The 18277-nt window shown below is 43.6% G+C and overlaps 2 protein-coding genes across 3 annotated transcripts in view; one reads left to right on the forward strand and one right to left on the reverse strand.

Annotated features, from left to right (window-relative positions):
• NCF4 (neutrophil cytosolic factor 4) overlaps window positions 1-18277 on the reverse strand; it is an 80144-nt gene that overhangs the window by 53634 nt on the left and 8233 nt on the right. The window lies entirely within an intron of this gene.
• IFT27 (intraflagellar transport 27) lies at window positions 1100-14618 on the forward strand. 2 transcript variants are annotated; one of them, XM_072923435.1, is made up of 9 exons: window positions 1119-1246; window positions 3228-3306; window positions 4712-4791; window positions 5843-5902; window positions 6563-6622; window positions 7591-7708; window positions 8008-8117; window positions 8319-8420; window positions 9037-14618. In XM_072923435.1, exons 3-8 carry the CDS (start codon window positions 4747-4749, stop codon window positions 8415-8417), a joined length of 492 nt encoding a protein of 163 aa, XP_072779536.1. In that variant the 5' UTR covers window positions 1119-1246; window positions 3228-3306; window positions 4712-4746; the 3' UTR covers window positions 8418-8420; window positions 9037-14618. The 2 variants fall into 2 exon arrangements, with proteins under 2 accessions (XP_002199220.3, XP_072779536.1); XM_002199184.7 differs by lacking the exon at window positions 3228-3306 and having other exon boundaries at window positions 1100-1246.

Here is an 18277-nt window from a genome sequence, read left to right on the forward strand (position 1 = left end):
AAAAAAAGTATGGATTGCTATTAATGGCATGCTTTCTGGTGGCACAGATATTTCAAAGAGGTTGTAAGGAGGGGAAAACCCAGGAAGCTTCGTGGTCCCCTTTTCCAGTTCCCACTCAAAACCCACTCACTTGGACTGCTTAAGGAAGACAGAAAATCAGTTCAAAGAATAAAATAGGGCATATAAATAGTTTAATAGTAGCCAAGGGAGATCTTCGTAGAAATATTTTTAAAATATGAAAAAACAAATAAAGCAATTAACCCACTGCAGAAGGCTGCAAAAATTAACAAAGAGTGGGGGGAAAAAAGGAGAAAGCAGCTAAGAAATCAGCAAGCAAGAGAACTTTCTCCTTGAGTACATTAACACGGCCAAACACAAGGAAAAGTGTGCACTGGAGCAAATGCGAGCGGATCAGCTGCTGGCCCGGGCAGGGAAGAAGCGCAGCTCCACTCCCACAGGGTGAGAGCGGCCTCACAAAGCGCCTGTTCCCGCCGCGCTGACCCGCCTTGGTGGCCAACTTTGAAGCCGCCGCAGCACAACTCTACGCCCACAGCAGCTCCCGCAGCCGCCGGGCCCTGAGGGGAGCGGGACCCAAATGGCGGCGCCGGCGTGAGGGACGCGCAGGCCGGGCCAGGCCGCGCGCCCGCCGTGCGCATGCGCAGCAAGGCGCGCGGAGCCGCGGCCCTTCCGCACGGAACGTCGCGTTCCGCGGGCTCGCGGGCAGGAAGTGGAGGCTTCTCGCCCCGCTTGCCTCTTCCCGCCTTGGGGCTGCCGCAGCTCCTTGCCCGTAACTTGTGTCATTTTCTGCCGTGCGCCCAGAGGGTCCTTTCAGCCCCGTGCTGCAGGCCCCCTATGTTCTACCCAATAACAAGCCGGCTCTCGATGACATCGTTAGTTGCCAGGCAGAATTCCCCTTCGCGTCTCCCGTACCGCCGCGGCGCCACCGGGAGGGGCGGGGTGTCTGATTTGATTGACAGCACATGTAGTGGGCGGGGAGAAACAAAAGAACCAATAATACCTGTGGGTGGCCTTGATGAGCAGGGCCCGCAGCCAATGGGGATGGGCGGATGGTCGCTCGGTTGCCAGGGCCACGCGGTTGCCAAGGGCTCGGCTCAGCGTGGTGGCGGCCCTCGCTGGTGGCGGCCCTCGCTGGTGGCGGCCCTCGCTGCCGCCGTCCGGGCCCACCACCGCCGCCCGCCCCGGGCCGGCGCGATGGTGAAGCTCGCTGCCAAGTGCCTGCTGGCAGGTGAGTCTGGCCCGCCCGCTCCATCCGCCCCGCTGCCCACACGGGACTAGAGCGGGCGCCGTGGGGCCGGGCGAGGCCGGCAGCGGAGGCGGCCCGGCTTCCTACAGCCCCTCGTCGAGGGGCCGCCCCGCTAGTGAAGAGGTGGGGAAAGAGGCCATGGGAGAGAAGGGAAGACCTCGGCTGCCTGGGGACGGGAGCTGTGAACTCGTGTGTGTTATTACCACCCGGTAATAACACCCAGGGAGAGTGTGAGGTGTAGTTGGATCGGCTACAATCCAAGGATAGGATCTGAAAAAGAGGGAAAAAAACCCAAATAGAAACCAAAAAGAGTATTTCTGCAGAGTGGAAAGGTGGGCGGAGAGAACAGAGAAAGCGAGAAGGAGAGCAGGGTAGGCAGCTGAATTCTGCCTCATTTGTGAGTCTTGCTTTGGGCTGATGTGAAAACTTCATGGCAGAAATTAGGATGATTCTGAGAGTACAATAGAAAGATAAATCCTAAACAAAGAGTAGAAGGATGAGCACTTCACAGTGGCATCTTTTTCTCCAAACAAGTTAGAGGCTAACCTGACAAGAAAAATGAGGTGAAGACCCCACTTTATTTAGTCAGGATGGATTATGGAGGTGTTGGAAGTGAGTACAGCTGGCTGTTAACACTTTGTGAAAAAAGCTTTTTATTTTTCCCCTTCCCTCTACATTGAAGCTCTGTGCAGCCTCAGCCAAAAGCACAAATCCATAAAACCTTTGCGTGCAGTCAACTCCCAGGTTTAACTCTGCATTCAAAATTATTTCATCCAGAATAAAATGTTTGCCTTTTTTAACCTCAGAAGCAGCTGACCATCAGCTCACACAAAGCCAGATGTGGTCTTTGGCAAAGGCAAGAGAATTGATCTCCCTTGTGGCTCTACTGCTGTGAACAGCATGATTATCTTGCCCGTCTTCTATGCTTGAAACATAGGCATCGTTTCCAATTTGGAAGTGTCCTGCTCCCAGTATACTGGCTTTGCTGAAGTCTGTCCAGTTTTGTTATTTAGTGTTACCAAAGGCCAATTCCACGACCATTTTAAAATCACATAAGTTTTCTTCGGATGACCTGTTTATGTCCTTAATCCTTATTGGGTCTGGAGCAGCCTTTTCAATTCTGTTCACAGCACAAAGAACAGGAATGTTCTATCCCATATGTTATTCTTCTGTGTGCTACAATAATATCCATGTATTATTAAAAACAATAAATTAGTGAAGCAGAACACGAAAAATAGATTCTCTGTTGCAGAAAAAACCCACTATAGTGAAACTGACCTAAGATATGAGGAAACAAAAAAAATGCAATTACATAAATAGGAGCAAACCTATCAGAAATGGAACTGGGAGCTCTTGTGGACCTAAGGAAATGGTTATGAAAAGCCAGTGACACAAAATTGGGAGCTACACCAAGGTCAAAAAGAACAGGGGAAAAGGGCTCTTATTAGCAAAACAGAGATTACTGAGTTGACAATAGAAGATCATTCCTGTGTTATCTCAAGGGTCATTTAGAGGCATAAAATAAAAAAAAAATCTGTTTTCTGAGCTTACTGTGGAGACACTACACAAAGGTTTTCATTGTAGAGAGACAGCTGGCAGTAGCAGGCATTTTTGAAGGATTCTAGAGATTCTGGCAGAATAACAGAAATATGGATAGAATATATACTGTGAGATGCACTACTGGCACACGAGGCTAAACTGAAAAGGACAAGGAAACTTACTTTGAGGAAGTATACTGATGTGATGGGCTAAAGAGGATGACAAAGAATAAAAAGAGGGAAAGAACACCTGGGGCTGTCAAGTGAAAGAAAGGCAACACATTAGTTAAGAATTTGTGCTGGCTGATGCCTGCACAGTTTGGAGCAATGTGTGCCTCCCTATGTCATTTTACAAAGACAGATCTAATTGTCTATTGAAATACAGAATAGCTTCCACTCAGAACAGAGTGTTGTCTTCCGCACAGGCTTGAACTGATCAGAGAACAAGCAAGCTGACTTACCAGATTTTCCTGTCTAAATATTATGAACCCAACTCAGCTCAAAGTAAGCAAGCATGCTAAAAATGTTTAAACAAGAACTACATTTGGTTAATGCATCTAGGGGTAATTGTCACTATCCAAACCACCCTTCCTCCTCTGTAATAATATGTGAGCAGAGAGCTTACCAATTGGTAAGTCAAAACACCATTTAGAAGCTGTGATGGAGTAAAAAATTTCTTGATTTATTCATTAACAGCTTAATGTAAAATATTTCCTTTCTGGCTTTATTTATTAACAACATAATGTGAAAGACTTGTATTCCAGGCTTGGCTGTTATGAGTATGCCTTTGAGGGTAAAGCTTGAACCACTGAGGTATTTAATTACTGGTTCCTGTCCTTTTAACTATCCAAGCTAGTGAGACATTATGTCAAGAAATTAAAAGGTCTTTGGAAGCATTAAGTCTTTGTTTAGAAAGGGTTATGGTTTATGATCTTTTTCATGTAGTAATATGGGCATATGTGAGTTCTGCAGAGCCTGAGGAAATGGCCTGAAGTTGTGTCAGAGGAGATTTAGGGTGGATATTAGGAAAAGGTTCTTCACCCAGAGGATGACTGGGCTCTGTAACAGCTCCCCAGGGAAAGTGGTCACAGCACCAAGCCTGACAGAGTTCAAGAAGAGTTTGGGCAATATTCTTGGGAATGGTCCTGTGCAGGGCCACGAGTTGGACCCAGTGATCCTTGTAGGTCCCTTCCAACTCAGCGTATTCTGTTCTGTGATCCTGTGATTGCTTTGAATCTCACAGAGTTTTGTAAGAGCAGGCCAAAGCAGGGAGCTGTCAGGTTTGCCTGAAGCCTTAGCTCTAGAAGAGCAAAAACCAAAGCCCCTTGCTTTTCTTTCTATTCAGGGATGAATCAGCAGGCTCTTCTCTCCACCCATGTGCTTTCTCTCTGACTTTGCTTCTGTTATGCCCAGGATGCGACTAATGAGCCACCAGCAGCATTGAGTCAGCAAGAGTTGCTCTCTTAGCAGGGTCAGCAAGAAGAGTTCATTGAGAAGTTATATACTGAGACAAAGCTTAAGCAGCTTTGTCTCAGTATATAACAAGGATTTGAGTCTGGGGAGATGGATAATCTAAGCAGAGAAAATAACCTCCTAGGAAGCCCAGTCCCTTTTCACATTGCAATTTTCTCTACATGATAAGATATCTGGGAAGTTTTAATTCCTAGGTCAGGGCTGTGGAGTAAGCATGAATTTTAGAATGAGCAGCAGTTCCACCCTAATCTGGCAGTCCTTTGCTGTTGTGCAGAGGTCAGAAATCAGATGTCAGCCACCAGTATGCATAATGGCAATATTGCCTGTATTCAGAGTTAGAGCATCTGGGCTCTTACAACATGTGATAGTATCAGAACTGAGGAAAAATAAGATTCTATAGTATGAAAAAAAAAAAATTATGTTTTTGGATTTGTAGGAGATCCAGCTGTAGGTAAGAGTGCATTAGCCCAGATGTTCCGCAGTGATGGGGCTCATTTTCAGAAGAACTACACACTGGTAAGCATACAACAGGCTTAGACTGCTGTCTAAATTTTTTTGAAGATGAGTGGGAAAACTGAGAGGCCTAGAACAAAATAAATATGATTTTAAATTGAGGCATTCAAGGTGAGATCTTAGAGGGTTTCCTTTCTTACACCCTAGATTCTGAAGAGAAAACATTTAACATTCTGTAAGTCTGTATTATGTAGGTGCTGGTGTTGAAACTTAAGGCAGAATAACTTAGTTAATCTTGTGATTTTCCTGCTGAACCAATGTTTTCACAAGGTTTTGTGGTGTTAGAGAGCTCCCTCCTTTAGGGACTACTCTATGAAAAAGCACTGCTGAAGGAGAAAGCTTTTAATTCCAACTATTAAATGTGGATGTGGACAGTGTGCTTATCACTGTGCAAACACCAAGATGTGCTGCATAGCCCCAAGATAATTATAATCTACAGAAACTGTTCCCAGATGAAGAGGATACAGTTTGCAGTCTTTCAGTGTAAGAATCAATGGTGATGACTAATCAGAAGCAGGATAAAAATAAAAGTAAATATAAGTAAAGTAAAAAAAGGAAAATGTGAGTGTGGAGGAAAAAAAACCCTAAAATATGTTTATTCATTGAAATAAAGATGGAAACCAGAATTTAAGGATAGAAATAGAACAAACAAATGAGCTACAAAGCAGAATGAGATAAAAGGTGGAAGAAGCACAAATAATCTCAGTCCCATATGTTAGTTCATCACATGGTTAGTGCAAAACGTTCTAAGGCATGCGTTAGAGCAGCAGTGTGAGAGTGAACGTAGACCTGCAGACTTCAGCTAATACTCTGTACATAAGCAAATCTCTTTGGTTCTCCTTTTTCCCCAGCTGAGCAAATCTATGAGTCTTTGACATATTGTGAGATTAGGTTGCCAGAGCTAGGAGGAGTATTGCTGAGTTTCCAGCGGTCTATGTTTGATGAAATTGTAATGATTCACAAGAATTGCCTCAATCCAATGCACGGTTAGTATGCACTTGGACAGGCTCTTAAAAACTCTCCTGATCCTCATTTTCCTGATTCTTCTTGACAGACAGCAGGCATAGAACTGTTGGTGAAGGCTGTATCAGTTCCAGAGACAAGTGATAGTGTGGTGAGTTTTTCTGTGACATAAATTGGGTCAGAAAGAGACATCCGGAGCTCAAGCCTCACATGAGTCTCATTCTGGTGGAAGATCACTATGCATGTTCATAGGGCAATTAAGTTGCATTAAGGAAATTAGGCTGATCATGTATAATTGCTGATACTCCAGGGTTAGTTTAGTCTTAAAAATATAATTTTAATATACTTGTATCTAAAGCAACATTTTAAATCAAAGTTATTGCCAGCTTTGTTGAGACTCTGTTCTGTCCTTTAGGGCACTCAGGTTTAGTTCATGATTCTTGGAACTACAGAAGCTAAAGTTCATATGTTATTTCTCCTTAATGCCCTATACTCCCATTAATAAAATGTATATAATTTTGTGTAAATAGTAGAGGTTACTGTCCCATTCCACATATTCTGTTTCCAGTAGGGATGGAAACTAGACTTGGGACTTTGGAAGTAACTCTTTTACAGCTTATACTTGAAATATGGCTATTTATTTTCTCATACTATCTGGAGTTTTCTCAGTGCGGGGAGTTTGTCCCTTAGGGACATGACACTAATGTACTGAATAAAATGTTGGAGTTACAAGTTGCAGTATTTACTTCCCAAACCTTTCCCTACACAGCATTTTTCTTGGCAAGAGCCTTCTTTCTGTTTCCGCTTTCAGGAATTCTTCATTTTCGACTCTGCAGGAAAAGATCTATTTTCTGAAATGCTGGAGAAACTGGTAAGTCTTATGTAACAGTCCTCTTCTTCCAAAGAAGTGCTTTTGCTTTGAAGATCTGAGCTCCCCAGTCTGGCAGATGTAGCAAACTTTGTCTTTAGTGTAAATGGGAGCAATTACCTCAGTTGCCAACGCATCCTGTTCTACCTCTCTAAAACTTGTGTAAGTACTAGAAGAAATACTTTCCAGAGAAAGGAAAGGAGATAGACAGTTTTCTTACAAAAGAAATAGGTACCTTTAACTGAGAATTTCTGTGTACTATTGTTTAAAGGTACTTTTATTTCTTAGAAAAACATCTGTTTTGCTGCAACTTCAACAGCCAGATGGGTTTTTTTAGTGTTACACTGATGTGTTTCATCCAGCAGGATTCATTCTTGTCCTTGAGCATAATCCTGCCCTTGGATTTTTTCCTTCACGTATTTGTGACCTTCCCTGTACAGTTCTCTACTGTGTTATCTCATTTTGAGAAGCAGAATTAGCTAATTGATGTAAGCTTTCATAAGATGTCTAAGTCAACCTAATGGTTCATTGTCTACAAAAGCGATTCCACTTTTACACTTGCACTAGACCTGTTTTGCAAGGGTCTTCTCTAGAAGCTGGCTCAGCTTCTCAAACTGAGAAAGAAAGAAGAAAAGAAGGAAGAAAACCTTTCTACTTTTTCCCTAGGATTAATTTTGTGCTGATTCAGCATGAAAAATCAGCTTACCCGGGGATCAGAAGAGTTCCAGAGCTGATACAAGTAAGGGGGCAGGGCTGCACAGACAGGACTAGGGAGGAAAGCAGGACCACCTCTACCAATGTCAGTGATTTAGCTGGGTCAATTGAAATGTGAAACCTCAGCCAGGGCATAAGATTCCTGGGTGTTAGGCTTTTTATTTTCATCTTAGCAGCTGTGTTTGCCACATTTACAGCCTGGCTGTTGACCACATTGGTTTCATTAGAGCTGACAGTGTTCCTTTCTTGCTGTGCAGTGGGAGCAACCCAACGTCCTGTGCCTTGTGTATGATGTCACTAATGAGCAATCCTTCAACAACTGTAACAAATGGTTGGAGAAGCTGAGGGTTCAAGCAGTTGGGATGCACATCCCAGGTAAGAATGGGTGTGATTCTTGTTATCTACTCCCCTCTTGCTTCTGGTGAGCTGTGGAGTAGAGCATTTATTTTAAGTCAGGGACAGACATGGTTTCCTCCAACTCCTTTGCTTTTATCAAAAAGCAGATAAGGCTTGAATATGTTTCCTTTTTGGAATATTTTTTAAGTAGTTATAGACTATTTGCCACGCCTACAACTTCTTCAGTTACTTCTACAGATGTTCCAGTATTTATGGCTTACAAGTCAGCATTGATGAGCTGGGCTTTTTCTATCCTTTCATGTCTTTTTTTTCTGTAGGTGTCTTAGTGGGGAATAAAACAGACCTAGCTGATCGTCGAGTTGTGGAGCAGGAACAAGCACAGGAGTGGGCTGAGAAACATGGCCTGGAATACTGTGAGATGTCAGTGGTGAGTATCTGCTCCTTTCACCATCTGTGCAAGGGGGTGTTTGTAAAGTTATCTTCTCTTCCAGGCAGAGAAAGATAACTGGGGACTCTCTTCACCTTCTTTGTCATCTAACTCAGTTTTAATCCTTCTTTGGTGAAACAGAGCAGAAATAGTCAAATGCTTATTCCATCTGCAATTGACAAATTTCTTATTTCTTTACAGAAGGAAATGAAAAATTTTGAGGCCCCTTTCCACATCCTGGCAAAGTTATTCCACCAACTGTACAAAGAGAAAGTGGAAACTTTTCACTCACTAGCCTGACTGGTATGATTTATTGATCCTCTAAGCTTCTTCTAGTACTGAGAATCCTGCTGGACTGAATACAGAAAGAAGAAAAAATATGAGCTATTTGCTACTTCATGGTCATCCTCTGGTAATTCAAAATAAACTAGAAATAGGCAAGAAGAAAGACACTCTTCTGAAGCTGCTACCTCAGCATTCCTTTCATGTCCTCTAACTTGGTTCTCTGCTCATTGAAAGTCGGCTAGGTTGGAGGAGGCAGAGAGTAAAAGGGGAGGATAGAATGGAAATTGCCAGCTCTTTGCTTTAATATCTTTTTGTCTGAACAGACTTCCGGCTGCTACAAGCAGGGATTTAGAGGTTTGGAAAAGCAGAGAGGAAGCTGACAGGATGTTTTTTGACTTAAGCCAGCCTTTATACATACACTGCAGGGCAGGACCGATTTGGCCCTACCCCTTGAAAAGCATTTTCAGAAGGAGGCTTATTGCCTTAAAATCAACATCTGGAGAGTGACGTATGGAGGAGATGGATTTAGGTGTGTTTCCAGGGGTGCCAGAGTTGGAGGCCAATTTTAACAGTGTTGCCTTTATCAGTTGTAGGATTGATATGCTGGTGACTAATGCATGTTTCTAATTTCCAGCATCTGTTTTTTTCCTTCGGCGTGGCTCACTGTCCCTGCCTGGTGGGAGCTGTGTCGCGTCCAGCCGCTGTCACTTGGTGACGCAGTGCCCTCTGCTGGTCCCAGGTCACAGGAGTTCTCCAGAGGCTGCCACCTCCCTCGAAGTGAGCAGGAAAGGCTTCCTGCAGGCACGTCCGAATTGGCTTAGCTGCAAAATGGAGTCAAATTACAAGAATACCTTTTCTATTCTAAAGATGAATCTAAAACTTACAAAAATTACCTTTTCTTCTTCATGTCTTTATCATCTTACGTATTGTTGTGTCATTTTTGTCAGTTGAATTTGGCAATACCGTTCTGATTAAGGTTCAGTTTTCAATCTCAAAATCAGAGTCCTCTTATTAAAGTCTCTCTGCTTTTCATTGAATTTCAGATAGAAGACCACGGTTCTGATGTTGCTAGTGGAAACAGGAGTAAGGAAATGAAAGACAGCCTGGCTAAGTTACTCTGACTCAGCTGTGTCTGGCTAGAAGTTTCATATTAGAAAGGGTAAAAGCCTAGAGAGATTTGCTCTATTGTGTGGAGTACTGATGTTACATGTGTAAGAGTCTTTGCTAATGCAGTATACAAAAGCATCTGTGGTAAGGTACTGCCTTGTAACTGAGCCTAACGCCAAAAGTTCCAAAACTTTAACCTATGGTAGACTCCCTTGACCTAGGGAAGCTGAGTTTTGTAGAGAATAAGCACTGAGTGATTTTTCAGGCAGTCTTTTTAGGAATCTGTGTTTCAAGACTTTTATACGTGTGGTTTATAAGCATTTTTATGCCCAGTGCTAGGAAAAGTACATTAAATTGAATGTAAGAAATATGGCTGCAGATGTTGTAGCAGACTTTATGAAGCACCTCAAGGATCTGGAGAAGCACTGGCCTCATTTCACTGGCAACAGTGTGTTGATGCTGAGAACTCGCTAGGGAGCATGAATACCAGTTAAAGAGGATGAGTAGGAGCTGAATCTACAAGAAGTGAAAAGAAGAGATTCTTTTGCTAGAAGCCAACTCAAAAATGACAGAACAAGCTGGGAAAGCTCCTGCTTTCTTCAAAGAAGGAAGGACTCCTCCATGAACATAGGGTAACTAGAAGATTCACTCTTTTTGCATTGGATTAGCATTCCTGGCATTTGTATCTTGCACAGGTTGTCTTGTTAATCCTGGGTTTTTTATATTGATTTGCATAGGCTGTATAGACTCTTGCTTGCAGGTCCTGGTATCTGCACCTTTTATTCTTACTCTGACTAGTAAGAATAAAAGCTATTTTGGATGCTGTGCTGATCCAGTTAAAGAACTAAAGAAGGTTTGTTTTTATTTGGTATCTCATTTCTCTCTAGTTCAATTGACGATGTGATCACAAAACAAGACACATATTTTTTATTTTTCATATTGAAAATAACATACCAGATGTGTATGTCACCTGTGACATGGTGTATCTAGGGGAAACAATGCCTTGGGAATAGGAAATAAAATGAATTCTGTGCAATCTTTAACCAGGGAGTCTAGCTGCACCTGAAGAACCTCCCATAACTTCAAGCAAACACTCGAAATTCACCAGTAAAATGAAGATTGGTGAATGCTGCTTTATAAAATAAATGCAAAAGCTGGAAAAGCTCATCAAGGTACTGCTTGGAGTGGTGATCTGTGATTTATAGGGAAGCTGCTTTTGAGAAGTTAGTGAAGAAAAATGCAGCCCATGCAGGGAAAGATCTATTGCCTGAGAGAGGAAATGTATGATCTAATTAGCTAACAGTAGGAATTCACCCACTGCCCCTTTCCCTCTTCCACAAGCCACAACCACAATTAGAAAAGAAGTCGTGTCTAAAGCATGTTGTCAAACTTGCTTTTTACAGGACTGTTTCAAGCACTAATATGGACACAGTTTAATGTCCTTCAAAACAGTGTGTTTGACAATAACAATCTCGACCCTTTCAAATCTATTTTAACAGCATAATATATTGCCCTTCCTGGCTACTGTGCTGTATAATACCAGCCTGATGCAAGTAGTGGTTGTTGCTATTTTTCTGGCTTAATTGTGAACTTGGTTGTAGAGGCTAGGAGTGAAGAGGGTGTAGAAAACACGGAAGCCAAACATAGGAAGATTGTGGGAAATAGTTTCGTCTCTGTGTGAGGGAGTTCAGGGTGGTGAGTAAGTCAGCTGGACCAGCAGGATGAGTAAGAGTCTGAAGTCTATTAAGTTTCTCTTACCTGTTTACTAACTTTGGCAGTCACATCTGTAGAGTGAGGATGTGTGTTTGCTGCTTATAGGCTTAGCATCAGTCTGAATTACAGATGCTGTGGAGAACAGTGGGAGGAAGACAGAAAGCCTGTCTGCTGACCAGGAAGCTTGTTGTCTTCTTACAGCTCCCCTGCTTTGTCCAGCTGTGCAGTGCTGCAGGTGCTCAGCATGAGTGTTACAACACAGAAATACCCAGCTCAACCAGAACTGAAATTTCAAAATAAAGCAAAGGAAACAAACAGGCCTTTAACTGGTATAGATATGTAGTCCTTTTTCCTGCTTGCTTGTTTGATTAGACAAAACCATTTCTTTCTTCCCTGGAGTCCCTTCTTCTTACCTTTTCTTTGGTCCTCATGGGTCTGCACAGAATCTCTGTTATACTTGTGCCCTGTTTTACTTAGCTTGATACATCACCAGCTGATTTTTTTTTTATCCTTCTAATTTCTGCATTATCTATTCCCAAGGCTGCAAGACATTTCTTCTTAGATTAATAGACAAAAGGAAACAAAAGTTGAATTTTTAGTCAAATTGTCTTGGAAGAAAAAGCCTTAAGAAGCTGTCTGACATTCTGAAATTTTACTGAAAATTCATTTGTGTAAACTTGTCATATTAAAGATGGTTTAATGGTTTTGTTTTGTCTTGCCAGACATAGTCTACTTAGGAGTGAAATTCAGGATGTAAAATTCCAGAAAGGTTGGGTTTTATTGTGGGAATTAATAGGAGTTTCAAAGCTGATCACACTGTGGTAAGATCTGTTAAGTCTTAACAATGGAGTGGTCACCGCTGTTCATAATGAAGCATTAAATATACTGAAATGGGGCTGTCAAAACAGTTTCTTCTAGAGATTTGTTCATTTTAAAGACTTTAAACTTAAGAAAGGACATCTTTTAAAAGACTGATCTGATAAATGACACCATTTGGACCAGGGTTATTTCTGATATAACTTCAGTGACTTGAAGAGCTGGATTTAGTCTTTTATGCCAATTGACTCCCCTGGGTAAGCTTCATTTCTTTACCCACTATACATCTTGGACCGATCTGACCTGATAGCAAAAGACACATGATGTTGTTGAAAATGAAATACTGCCCTGGGGCAAAAGGATAAACTGCGTGGCCTCCTGAGGTCCTCCCAGCAATACTTTCTATAATTCTATTAGATTAAGTGAGGATAGAAGTAGCATGGAAAGCACAAAACGGGCTAAGTCATAAACTAGCAATTAAACTGGAAGCTGGGCAGAAAATGTACAATCTATCCCAATTAAGAGCTGTATCTCAAGAGAAACTGGGAGCCTGACGCAGGTGCTGACAGCAGGGAAAACACTGCATTTCTGTTCTGGAGGCAGCAACTGCTTTCTGCTGGTGCTTATGCAGATCTGTGGGGGTCCTTACGCAACTCAAGGCTGTGCTCTGTTTTTAATAATTCCTGTATCTCTGATGTTCAGGTGGCTGTTGCTTGCAGTTCTGGTCTCATCCACCTGCACAAAGTCAGCAGCATGATGTCAGATTATTTGCTAGTGGCAGATTATTTGCTAGGGGCAGGATTATTTGCTAGTGCTAGTCCCCTGTGTGATGGGACCCCTCTCTCCCCATGCATTCTCTGTCCTTTTCCTATCTCATATCTGCTCCTTGGTGGACGATATCCACCTCTGCTTGCTCTTAGCAAGTAGTTTTTCCATCTTGCAGATGGTACTCTGTGGAACCTGGGTCTGAGGGACTTCTTAGACCTTCTGCAGCAAAGGTGGAGTCAGAGCAGGAGCACTTCAAGGGCCGTGTTGGCCTCACATCTCTTTTGGCCTAGGGGCACATCATCACTCTACTTCTCATGTCCTATTTCCTCCTCCTGCTGTCATTTTGCCTGGAGAACAATGTCTTCTGTGCCAGTTGCCCTTGGCTCTGTTGACCCGGAACAACAATGCTTGGGGGAGGGAGGAAGAAGAGAGCTACTCAGTCTTGAGTCTTTTCAGGGCTTTTTAGCTGTTATGACTCCCTGTCAAAGTCACCTGAGAGATGGGGATGTTGATCAGTCTAGGGTGTAATTTCCTGGCAGGAGACCACTGAGTCCTGGCAGCCTCATCTGGGCTCTTCAGAGCTTACTGCAGTGTAACTTTGTTACAGACACTGGCTGTTCTTCTAACCTGGGGTTTTGGTGGAAATTTTTGATAGTTTTTTTACTCCTTGGAGGTCTTTTGTTTTTCTGTCATGGCTTCATATATCTCCTCCCCTAGAGCTGTTTGTCAGGAGAAGCTTAGAATTGCTCCCTTTCCTGGTCTCTGAGATTTAATCTGGGAATATTTAAAAGGGAAATGTGACAGACCCTACATGTCAAGCTGGGGTCAGGGATGGGGTCAGTTTGATGAGTTTCCCTCCAGCCAGATATACATCAACTGGAGATATGTGGAGCCTGTGATCTTTCTGCACAAGTACTAGAAAAATAGCCAATATGAGGGCTGCAAGTTAGGGACTGTGAGGAAAAGGGTAAAAAGGCAGAAGTGATCCATTTCTGTGTCCCAGACAGGGGAAAAGGCCTGAGCAATAGGAGAACAGGAATATGTAGGAAATATGTAGGTCTGTATTCTTTCATAAAGAGCCCAAAGGATTTGCTGAGACAGATTGCCAGGGTAGGATTTAGGGGTGGAGAACCTGAGGCTTCTGTCTTTTAGAATGCTGTATGAAAATAAAATGGGAAGAAAAGTAATTTTTGCATGAGCCACTGAGGGAAAATGAAGATACAGGGTAGAACTGGATGACCTTGCAGGTGGAAGGGCAAGTGATAAGAATAAATAACTGAAAGGAGATCTTCAGGGCCAAGCTCACAGGGCCAAGGGCAGACAGGGATTCAGAGCCATGATGAGGAAGGTCACTGGTAGCCATCAATTTAGGTTTAAGATGCAGGACCTGCATTGGAACAAGGCAGGAAGAGTTAAAGTCTGTGTGACAGGGTTGACACTGGAAATTGAAAGGGCAATAGCAAGGATCCAGAATGATAAACATAGGAGCTGTGTGGGGAGATAAGAACAGCAAGCTGTGATGCTGTGAGCAGCAGTGGCTGGAGACAGCATACCCAGATGAGACCAGAAAAGATCAAGTAGGTATTCTGAGGACACTATCAGACTATGAGGATGGAAGAGTGTGAAGAGATGTTGGAAATTCATATTTGAGTACAGCTTTTCTGAGGGAATTTCTGAGTGAAGATAAATAGATACCTACAATTGGTACCCACACATGTTCATAAACACATTTAAAACACACATTAATTCCAGTGCTATATTCTCTATCTCTGTTTTCCTTTGCCAAAAATAATCATGACCTTTCTGCTTAAACCATTGGTTTGTTGGTGGTTTTTTTGGTTTTTTTTTGGGGGGGGGTCGGAGGGGGGACAGGAGGGAAAGAGTAGGCAACAGCACATTAATTTATGCCAAACTGTGATGCTGCATCATGAATACATTCAGGAAATGGAAAGAGAACCTGCACATTCACCTGACCAGGCAGGAATATCTTCTGTGTTGTTTTCCCTTCTCTGCTTTTGGTAATTCATTTTGATTCCTGTGAAGTGTTGCTCTCTGTTAGTCTAACACTTGTGTGACCATTGTGGGCCATATCTAGGACATTATTTCTGTGATGTTGAGTGGCTTCATTTTGAGGACTGTAAAACTGGAAGTGTTGAGATTCAGGTTACAGTTGAAGCATCAAGCATAAAATCAGTTTGTAGGCACAGCAGAACAGAGTATCTAGGAAAGATGTCTTGCAGGGTTAAGATAATGCTTTTCAGTGCTGTTGTCAGCAAAGAGAGGCTATAATGGATGTGAAAATGTTAGATGAGGAAGGAATTCTGGTGGGTTTGGAAAGGGCAACAAATGTGGGTTTCTTCTAACAGGTAAATGAAAGGATGCTGCAAATCTCTGGATGGAGGTATCTGGGAAGCTAGTAGAGGAGGTAAAGGAGCATTCTTGAACAATGTCATGGAATTGGATAAGAGCAGGTGGATGGTTCTGGTATGAGCAAAAGCAGAGTAATGCAAATCCTGCCCTCTGGTTTCTGTCCCTTTTGAGGTATGAAGCTATTTCCCTTCAGCAGAGTATGTAGTTGCTCTTGATGACCCTCACAGCTAAGATTGCCAGTAGAGTGGCTTTCCCTCTTCACTGAGATAAAAGTCATCCCTGAATGCCATCTTGGTCCACAGCTATTTTGATACCTGATTCCTTTCCCTGTCCATGCCACTTGCCTTTTTCCTCCTGTCTCTGCATGTGGAGGCCTTATGTCTGTTGCAGTATGGCAGGGTGGTAGAAATGCTGCAACCTTCTTTGAGGTGTCTTCTTCAGAAGCCGCTCAAGGTAAGGCTGCGAGAACAGCCATTTCAAGTCCATGCACATGTACATGCCACAGAGGGCTCAGCGGAGTAAAGATAGGAAGGGTCTTTGCATGAGACATTCCAGCAAGGGGTTTAAAGGGACCAGAGACAAAAGACAAAGCCATGTGGTCTGCACGACTTAAGTGTGGAGTCAGTGACCAATGACCTGAGGGCAGAGGCGCAGGCAAAGGGCAGCAACCTGTAGGGGGGATGAGGCTGAATAATTGGGGTGGGCAGTGTCAACTGGCCAGTGGGGGAGGCAGTCTGATGTAGGTTGGCAGTAGTGCTGCAGAACATCATGGGTTAAACCTTCTCTGTCAGCCTAGGTGGGGAAAACTCTATGGTATCAGAGTATTCCACATATGTCCCCACAATTCTGCTACACCTCCCATGATACCAGGCCTCCCTGTGACCTTAAGACTGCTTATTTCCTCTCATGTACTTTGCTTTCCAGGATTAGAAGCTGTGGTAAGAAAAATAGCCACTGGTCATTCTATCTACTACCACCCTCTCCTACCCCTCTCCATCTGGTGCTAGGGAAGAGCTGGAAGAGCTTGTGCCCTGTTCAGCTGGCTAGTTCTGGCACAAAGCTGGACTGGTATAGGAGTGAGAGGGCTGTGCCCATATCAGATGTGTATCTCTGTGCGGGTGAGGAGCATCCAAGGCAGGCACTCTTTCCTCCTTTTATCAGCCTGTGCTCATTTATTTTACCATCTGTTTTCCCAGTGCTGGAGATGATGCTGGGGATATGTGACTTGGGGCACTCAGGCAGAAACTGGCCTGCACAAGGCCGGCCATGTGTTTGCCTCCTAGCAATGCAGCGGTCAGCAGCAAATTCTTTGCTGCTGCCTCCTCTCAGTATGGGAGAGAGCAAGTGTGGGCCTGGGTTGTGTAGGAGACACAAAGAAATGAAATGTGGCAGGGGGAGAAAGGGAGAGATACTGGGGTATGTGTGTATGAGCTGGAGAGAACTGTGGGAAGGGGGGACAGACAGATGGACAGAATTGGGGAGAAGGCAGAATGGATTGAAAAGAGGGAAAAGCATATAGAACTGTGCAGGGAGAGACAAAGAAACAGAGTGGCTGGGGACAGCAAGAGAAAAGCTGTGAAGGAAGGAAAGACAGGCAGATTTGGCAGGGTTGTGGTGTGGAAATCAATGAATTGTCTGTGGGAGAGGGATGTGTGCCAGCCAGGTACTACACTCGTAGATAAGCGGATAGCTACAGAGATGGAGATAAATTCTGTGTGTGTGTTTATACAGGCCTGTGTGAGGGTGAGCTGAATGAATGGGACTGAGAAAAGGGAGCCATAAGGAAAGAGGTGAGTGAAAGCAGAGCAACAAAAGAGCAATGCTAGAGAGATGAACCCTTGGAGTGCAAACGAGCTGGCATCAGGCAGTGGGGAGGAAGGGATTTGTATGAAAAGAAGGGAGACTAACTGCATTTGTATGTTTGGGGCTGAGGTTTTCTTATTGGAACCTGAAGGAGGATACAGGGCAGCCATCAGAGCACAATTCCCCAGTACTAAACAGAAGCATTTTTATGCATTCAGTGCATTCTCTCACTGCCAGTGCACAGAGAGACCCAGTGGACCCAGGAATGTAAATGCCACTGTGCTAGTGCAGACAGTTTCCTACCTGCTGAACTGCAATTTGTACCCAAGTGTTTGCAACCTGTGGACTGCCTGTTTCAAGCATATCTGCTTGATTATTAGAAAATGTTTAAGATGGCAGCTCAGGTATTTATTTATCCTCCTTTCCCTTTCCTCTTGCCCTTTTCCTCACAGTGTACTCATAATAGAAAAGGAGACATGAAAAAGTAGTGCCCAGATTCACAAACACCTTCTTATTTCTTCTGCCTTGTTTCACAGACACCATTTTGCTTTGCTGCCTGACTTGATCTCCCCCTATTCCCTTTGACCATTTCTTTTCTCTTCTGTACTTTCCTTTGCTTTTTTCCCATCTATTTCTTTCTCTCTTCCTTCAATTTTCTATAATTTTAAGTTTTTTACTGTCCCTATAACTCCATTCCCCATTCTCCATTGTGTTCTAGATTAGGGGCCCTGTTTCTCTCCTTCTGCTCCTTTTCTCCCCAATTCCTCCATCTCCTTCTGTCTGTGCCTGTCTGCCTGCTTTCTCTCACTCACTGTCTGTCTCTCTTGAACTGGGTTGTGAATACTGTTGGCATCAGAGTGGGTCAAACTGTAAAACCGAGGTTCCCAGAGGGCCAGGTTGTGATAATTTTATTTTTACAATGTCCTTGGATTGTAAAGGTGTTTGTTTGAGGGGGAGGAGCAGTGCATGTGCTCCATGTGGGAGAAGAGAGAGGAGTGCAGGCCAGAACAAATTAAGCTTATAACCATTATAGGTCAGTTGCAGAGAAGCGTCCCAATGGTCTGTGAAATAGAGAAGTGTTTTGTCATTTCAGACTGGCTAGTGGAAAGATGGCAAATGAATAGTTTTATCTAACAGACACAGCAAAAGGGTCCTGTCAGAGAATACAGTACTGATATGCATGGGAGGAGGACCAGCTCTGCTTAGGGGATTGCTCATCTCCCAGCCACCCCCGTAACCCAGATTAAAAACAGCCTTTCTCCTGCTCTGAGCTGCCTACTCCTGTGTATGTTCCCATG

This window comes from Taeniopygia guttata, chromosome 1A (assembly GCF_048771995.1).
Source record: "Taeniopygia guttata chromosome 1A, bTaeGut7.mat, whole genome shotgun sequence".
NCBI lineage: Eukaryota > Metazoa > Chordata > Aves > Passeriformes > Estrildidae > Taeniopygia > Taeniopygia guttata.

Bases quoted from the DNA above. Each gene is read 5' to 3' on its own strand.
- IFT27 (XM_002199184.7), top strand. From the start codon at position 1,213: ATGGTGAAGCTCGCTGCCAAGTGCCTGCTGGCAG. The intron at 5,903-6,562 runs GTGAGTTTTTCT...TTCCGCTTTCAG, and splicing joins CAGAGACAAGTGATAGTGTG to GAATTCTTCATTTTCGACTC. The intron at 6,623-7,590 runs GTAAGTCTTATG...CTTGCTGTGCAG, and splicing joins CTGAAATGCTGGAGAAACTG to TGGGAGCAACCCAACGTCCT.